The 8,186-nt window shown below is 34.2% G+C and overlaps 1 protein-coding gene across 1 annotated transcript in view; it reads right to left on the bottom strand.

Annotated features, from left to right (window-relative positions):
• The window catches only part of LOC108975975 (DEAD-box helicase Dbp80), a 22,599-nt gene that overhangs the window by 7,618 nt on the left and 6,795 nt on the right, over nucleotides 1–8,186 (bottom strand). The window contains exons 5-7 of the mRNA XM_018944839.1: nucleotides 3,040–3,141; nucleotides 2,846–2,981; nucleotides 2,634–2,796 (exon numbers count right to left, since the gene is read on the bottom strand). Of these exons, the coding sequence (XP_018800384.1) occupies nucleotides 2,634–2,796; nucleotides 2,846–2,981; nucleotides 3,040–3,141 (401 nt within the window). The remainder of the gene's footprint in view (nucleotides 1–2,633; nucleotides 2,797–2,845; nucleotides 2,982–3,039; nucleotides 3,142–8,186) is intronic.

The following is an 8,186-nucleotide window of genomic DNA, read 5'->3' as shown; positions in this document are numbered from 1 at the left end:
ATTGGCGCCACGTAGCGAAAAGAAGAAACGACTGGCGCGCTGTTGTTAACTCGGCTATAATCGCGTAAGCGGTGTCTACGCCAATCAAGAAGAGGAAGATATAAATCAGTATTTTTTGGAATATTGGATTGAATACGCTTTGTACCCTCAGGGGCTTTTTTGGTATGCAATTATGCTGCCTTCTTTGTTTGTCCCTCTTTCTGTGCTCCAGCTATCACCTTGCGCTACTGTTTTGGTTGTATGTACATATATTCGGGCGATGAGAGGGGGGAAATGAACACTTCTCGATACTTTTTTGGCATGTATTTGTATATTTGTTATAATTGTTCGCGCCCGTTTGTTCCGTTTTTGTGTATTTTTGTTCTGCTTTCTTTTTAGGTTTCGCGCCTCATATTCTCTCTTTTGTTTTTTTTTTGTTGAAACTAATATTTATATTTTGATTTTCCTTGTAATTTGTTTTTATGTTAGTGAATTCACCTTTTCAGTATTTACATATATATACGAATGTAATGTATACAGCTATGGATAGAGATTTAGCGCACTTTCTTAATGTGAAATATGATACTTAATAATGTTATATTTAAAGAAAGTAGAATCGTTATAATGTAAAAAAAAAACTATTTATTCCGTCACTAAAAACTCAAGTAGTCCAAAATTTCTTAGTTTTCTATAATAAAAATACAACTTTTTGTTCAGTTTACATTATTAAGTCAAAATTTGGTTGGACAAGAATTTAGCGCAATTTAAAAGATTAGCAAAGAAAAATAAATATTATTAACATGTGGCGTGAAATTTCTCTCATATTATATCGAACTTAGTTAATACTTAACTATAACTTAGTGGAATGACCGTTATTCGTTATCACCGCTTCACATCTGCGTGGCAAGCTCTCTATTAACCTTTGGCTTCTGCCCAAAGGAATAGAGTTCCACGCTTCCTGTACTCCTGCCCAAAGCTCGTCGCAATTTTAAAATTTTCTATGCCCAACTTTTTTTTTTGACATCATTCCACAAGTTCCCGATCGGGTTTACATCAGGACTCTGCGCTGCCCAATCAAGAAGGGGAATTATTTCTTGCGCAAGCCAGTTTTTTACCACATTTGCTGTATGTTTGGGATCGTTGTCGTGCATAAATATCCAATTTACAGGCATAGTATCATAGGAATATGGGTCCATTGTATTCCTCAGTATAGTATGAAAATTTATAAATATTCCCAATCCCAGTTCAATCTTTACTAGGGGTCCAACTCCACGCCATGAAAACGACCCCCATACTTTTAAATTTCCTCCCCCATGCTTTACGGTTTTTTTGGTGTATCTTGGATTGACTTCTTGGTTTTTTTCACAATGCAAACATGTTTTACCAATAGAACCAATCCGGTTTATTTTAGTTTCGTCCGTAAAAAGTATCCTTTTCCAAAAATTTAAATATTTTGCGCTTTACGCGCTTTAATATTTTTTTTCGACAAAGCGGTTTTTTTCTGCTCACGTCCATACAAATTATTTTCATTTAAACGTCTTGGTACTTGTCTACTTGTCACGTTTAAGTCCGATTCTGCATTGACTTCGACCATAATCGCGCGTGAGGATTTGAAAGAATCAGCTTTACACTTTCTAAGAATTATTTTATCATCGCGCAACTTTGTTTTGTTTTAACAAATTTGGATCATTCTTAACATTTTTGATGGCATTGTACACCATTTTTCTTGAAAATTTTACTATTTGAGCAATTTTTACTTGATTTGTACCGTTTTTGTAAAGGTCCCAAATAATTTTTCTTTTTTCAATCGAACAGTATTTCCCTCTAGCCATTTTATTAAAATTTGTAATATTGCTAAAACTATTGAATACAAGTTTACAACTGAGAGAATTCTTTGTTGGGCCAAACACAACTAATGACCGAAAACTATAAGTGCGGTAAATCATTGTCCAACGAATTTATGACGAAATTTAACAAAAACAAATTAACGGTATCTGAGGAGAAACGATAACGGTTATTTTCCACACATTTAAAGAGGCGACAGAAGCAGTATTGATCTACTAATAACAAATTCATGGAAATATCGCTCTCTTAAAAGTAACGGTAATATTTCTAATTATAAATGCAAGTGCGCTAAAGCTCTGTCCACAGCTGCACATATATTTTTAGAGTACTGCACTCCACTTTCTTTTGTTTATTTTATTATATTATATTTTTTGTTCTGTTTGAGTCACTGAGTTATAAAATTCATAAGAAATAAAAATTTTTCCGAAAAATAATCAAACTTCAACCGTTAATATCTTTTAAACGGTTGGGTTTACGAAAAAATCGTATAAGACCTTTGTTGTAGAGCATTCAATTTCTATCAGATAATAAGAAAAAATATAAAACTGTAAGTAAGTTCCCGTTACAATTAAGAACTCATTCTTGGAGAGGCTTCCTTAGAGGTGTCTAAGAGTCTATTTTTCAAAGTACCAAACGAAAAAAAAAATAATTTTTTTTTAATCACCCTAATATCCATATCTAGTCATTTTTTATTCTATAAATTAAAAACACTTTAGGGTCTGCATACCCGGAAGTGTTATATCAGGAATTGTGTAACCACACTTTAACGTATCCATTATATTAATAAAAGTAAAGGAATGAAAACTAACCTCTTGAGAGTACGTTGGTCGTTATGAGAACTTTTTCGAGGCCAGCCCTGAATCGATCCAAAACTGCAAGCCTTTGTTCCACCGTTAAATCTCCGGAAAGCACTGCAACAGAATGGCCATCCGATGACATCTTTCCTGCCAGCCAACCAGCAGTTTTACGAGTCTAAACAGATTTTATTATTTTCTTCTAAAGTTTGTTTGTTTATACTTACATGACAAAATATTATAGCCTGACCTATTGTTATTCCGGCATAAATATTTTGAATTGCATTATATTTGTCTTCTTCATTCATACATTTTACATAATATTGCTTTATGTTTTCTAGCGATTCTTGCTCTCTCATAAGTCTAAAAACATGAACATAACAATACATATGGTTTGGTTTTGTATCTTTTGCATACATACCGTATAATTGTAGGATCAGGTACTATATGCTGGGCGAAATTCATAACTTCCTTATCGTACGTTGCGGAGAAAAACAACATTTGACATCTCGAAGAAAGTTGTCTTTTTAAAACATATGAAATTTGAGAAATTAAAAACCATATAAATAAACAATTTTAATTTAATTTTAATTTTTAATCACAATCTAGTCAAAAACACATCACTTAAACTTCATTATACTACTATGAACAAAAAATAAACATAAAAATAAAAATAAAAAAGTTACTGTGTTCTCAATTATTCTTCATAATCTACGTCGTCCCCTTCAAAGCAATCCTCGAAAAAGTTGATAAAATCAATTTCCGGAATAGCCTTCAATAGCGTGTAACGGTTCACGTTTAGTATCTTCAATTGACTCAAAACGATTTCCCCGGTGTGGATTGCTGAATAGTCAGATGACACACGGATCTAAATCAGGCGAATATAGTGGTTGCGGTACAATATTCATTGAAAATTTGGCAAAAAAAACTCATGAAGAAGTTTGCGATGGTGCGAATGGTGGTTATCGGAATGTAAAAGCTGAGAGTTGTCGGCCCATAATTTCGTCATCTATTTACGAATATCTTTTCGCAAACGACGCATAACACTCAAATAGTATAGCATTACTTGTTTGGCCGGTCGGAAGTCATTCGGAGTATACAACACTTCGATAATCGAAGCAAACTGGCAACATAACATTGATTTTTGACAACATTTTTGGATCTGTTTCCGGGTCGTGAGGAGAGATCCAAGACTCATCGACAGTAATAATATAATACTTTTTACGACATCCTAGTAGGCGGAAAGGATTGTTTCGCGGACATTAATGCGACGCTGTTTGAGTGATTTTGAAAACAATCGAGCTTTCATTTTTGTTAGGCCCAAATGATCTTTCAAAATGGGTTTCACTGATGCTTCCGATATTCTGACTGTTAATCGCCGATTCTCAATCACCAATTCCTTTATTTTATTGACGTGTTGATCATCAGTTGATATTGATGGCCGTCTTGGACGTATTCCGTCAACGCGTTCTCGACCCTCTTTGAATACTTTTAACCAATCAAACACATTTACTCGCGACAAATAACACAGTACAACAGCTAATCTGGGGGGTGAGAAATTCCAAGTCAGGGTGATGGTACTATGTCAGTATAGTAAAACCCTCAAAGGGTTTGGCGTTCGTATGTGTCAGTTTTATTTTTATGACCTTTTAAATTTTTTCCTTATCTTGACGTTTTTTCGTTTAGTTGGAAAAATTTGGCAAAAACAAAAAAACTTTTTTTTTTTTACAGTTACACCAACAAATGAAGTTACATAAAACATTTCAACATTCACTCAATATTTCAGGGTGCTAAAAGCCTCAATTCTTTTGACTAAAACGATTAAATTTTTACAGCTATATTTTGTTATAATGTTATAAGGTTATGTTATACCTGTTAATAAACAGCCTTTCATAAAACTGATACTTAGTTTTGACATAAATTTCGTTACAAAGTTTTTTTTGTATCATCTAAAAGTAATCGGTATGTATATGGAGTTATAACGGGTGATCAAAGTAGAGGTACTTTTTTCAACAGCCTTTAAGTGACAGTTCACGCGTGGGTCTTGTCAAGAGTTATAGCCTTGACAGACGAGCAAAATTAATGCGCCTTAAGCAACGATAATGCGCATTGAAATTTTATGGTGACAGACGACAGACTTGTGCATTTAGACAGCTGATAGTGAAATTTGTTTATTTATTAAAACAAAGGGAAATAAAAATGAATAAGATAAATTATTAATAGAAATTTTGGTATTTTTGGAAAATCAACACAAATTCAACGAAAAAATTCGTTTATTTAATTGATTGTAATGCGGAAAGTCTGCGAAAATGTTAATAATGTTGGAAAAACGGACAGCAAATTGTGCGTTGTTTATTTTCTGACATCTAAGAGTATTAAAATTTGTTTTTGTTAATATACTTGCACATAATTTAATTAGCAATATAAAATTGCTTACCTCGGATGCTGTAAACGCAAAGGTAATTTTTGAGCAGTGTTGCCTACTCAAATTTGGTAAATTCAGCTAAATGCACGAAACTCTTGCGCATTACAAACTTGCATTAACATGAGTCAAATGCGCAAGTAAATGTAAATTAAGCCCGCTAATGCATATTAACGCTGTCGTCTGTCAGGGCTTATTTTTATTATGTTATTTTTGTTCAGTATTGTTTGATATTTTATCATGGAAGACTTACGATTCGATTCAGCGCCGTTCGTATCAACTCGGACTGACATATAGAATAACTGAAAGCGTACCAAATACACCTTGTGCAAGAACTGAAGCCGTTCGACCTTCTCAAACGACATCCCTTCACTCGATGGGCTCTTGAAAAGTTCTAAGATCCGACGTTTTCAATACAAATTTTGTCCAGCGACAAGGCCCATTTCTGTCTCAATGAGCAAAATTGCCGCATTTGGGGAGCAACCTGAAGAGCTATTTGATCTAGAAAGAACAACGATTTGGTGTGGTTTGTAGGCCGGTGGAATCATAGGTACATATTTCTTCAAAACTGGTGACGGTCTCACCGGCAGATCGTGTGATATCACACCGTTAGACTTTTTTCTGTGTGAATATGTAAAGTCTAAAGTCTACCCGGAAAATCTCGCTTCGATTCAGGCCTTGGAGCAAAACATTACGCGTGTCATTCGCCATCTACGAATCGAAATGCTCATTGAAAACTCAATGGATGGACCATCTTAGACGTACCCGAAGCCAATATTTGTAAGAGATAATTTTCAAAAAATAAATGTCAAAGAATGTTCTTTCGAATGATAATTAACACTAAGTTTGAAGTTTCTATTTTTTCTTTAAAAATAACTAGGGAACGTCAAAATGGATCATCTTTTATAATCTTCTTTGATGCAATTAAAATATATTAATAAAACTAATTGAGCAAATGGTCTTCAATATAAATTAATAAAATAACAAATTTGATTGTATTCCACTCAAACGCCATTAACGAAAACGTATAATGCATCATAACTAAGGTCTATATTAAGATATAAAACTCTTAATTACAGAAGAAACTGCAGTAGCAAGAGGCACTTGTGCGAGAAAATTTTTTAAAAAGTGGGCGAGGCCTTGCCTCCTAATAAGTTTAATATATTATTAATACATACATATCTCCTAAACTACTAAAGCTACAACAACCATATATATACATATATATATAAAATAAATAAATATTATAAAAATTTCGACCGACAATGCGAAATTGTTAAATTCTGATGATGACCCCGACCACTACGCAAATAACGGTACTGTAAAAACTGCGCAAATATTACAAGAACTCCTACCGACAATAATACTGTTAATAACTTATATATTTGTATTGTCAAAAACTTTTAAAAGCGTGATAAATTAATAACAAAATACGGCAGAGACATTTGGAGTACTCAAAACGTGTCATAAAGCATCGTAAAATCATAAAATCATAAACTTTTGTATTAGTTTAAAAAAATTGTTGTTGGATTGCATTCTAAAATAAGCTTACGGAAATACAACTCTGAACGCTATGGTTTCGGATCGTTATAACTTATAATATTACAAGACTATGTGAAACCCCTAATTAAATTTTACTTCCACGGTGGTGAGAGGGCTTAAATGGAGCCGGGTGATTTATACCGCATATATCCGTCATATGTGAGTTATGTTGGGTTACACTCGAACTTAGATCTTCTTTCTTTACTTTAATTTGTCTGCAGAGTTTGTTCCTATATAATCATCAGTTCAGTGTTTGCTTTTGCATATTAACAACGGAGTACGTAGTTTCAGAAAATCGTATTGTAGTGATTTCTTCAAATAAGTGAAAAAAAGCGCAAGCGATATGAGCTTCTCAAAAAACTTAATATTTCTAGAATGCACCATTGGTCGTTTTTTCCAAATATCAACAGATTAGAGAGAAGCGCTCGTCATTGCGTCACTTTCTCCAGATGAAAGTCTACTGACGAGTAACTAGTAGTCTTCTGTCGACGTGCTTGAAGCAAAATCAACAGTGAAACCGTTTTCTACAGTCGTTTTTGTCGAAAAAAAAAATGTTCACTGTTGAAGAAATTGTTAATAAGTAAAGGATTCAATGTGATCACCATCCACCTAAAGCAATGGTTAGGTGGAGAGTCTCCTCTAATGACGTTACAGCTCTTCACTTCTCTGAAGAATTTAGAAAATATGATAAAACAGGAGAATGGAGTCATGTGTAGAAGTTCCTCGAAGTGAGGAAAGTTCTGTGAGCGCCATTCATTTGGGAGTGGACAGAAACGATTCTTTTACACAGCTCACGACTCCAAGATGGACAGAACAAGGACTGAGACTACTAGATCCTTGTGGCATTTACTACAGTGGCAATATAAAGTAAGGCTGAACGCCTAGCCATAATCCGCATCAAAGAGAAGTGCTTTAACATTTTGCTTATTTGCGCCCACGCCCCGACGGAAGAAAAGGGCGATCTGACCAAAGACGTCTTCAACTGAGCGATTGGAACGTACATATGAGAGCTACCCCCGCCACGATGTCAAAATCGACTTAAGCGGGGTACGAAATATGGTTAACTTCAGTACTAGATTCCAGCATAGGAAAATTCATCAAGCTACCTGGTCGTCGGTAGACGGAAAACACGTATTCAGTTTTTAAGACGGTCGTACGCTCTAAGGTCATAACATCGCCTCGGACCACTATTTTGTTGCAGCTCACTATTTTGTTGCAGCTTTAAGCCTGAAAGTTATAAGTTCTCTCTCGACGAGTTTTGAAGCACTTTTTTTATGAGATTCGATGTTTTCCACTAAATTCCAAGTATGTTGAATGTAGACATTAATCCTATCGAATTTCATCAAAGAAGTGTCTCAAAACTGCCTTATCAATTTAGTGGGTCAAAATATCCGAAAATAATACTAGAAATAGAGTGGGGAGCATTGCGTTTTGTAAGTCAGTGTACATGCGTATATCAGAGAACTTAGCTTATAAATATACTGATAGTTTAATGATTTGTGAAAATATGTATGTACTTATATCCAAAATAGAACTTACTTACTTAGAGCAATATATATATATATACTTGTGCTCACACAATTAAGCCACATAAACGTTATGGT

The sequence above is a fragment of the Bactrocera latifrons genome, unplaced genomic scaffold (assembly GCF_001853355.1).
Source record: "Bactrocera latifrons isolate USDA-ARS-PBARC rearing strain unplaced genomic scaffold, ASM185335v1 scaffold_706, whole genome shotgun sequence".
Classification (NCBI taxonomy): Eukaryota; Metazoa; Arthropoda; class Insecta; order Diptera; family Tephritidae; genus Bactrocera; species Bactrocera latifrons.
This window is presented reverse-complemented; position numbering and strand designations above follow the sequence as displayed.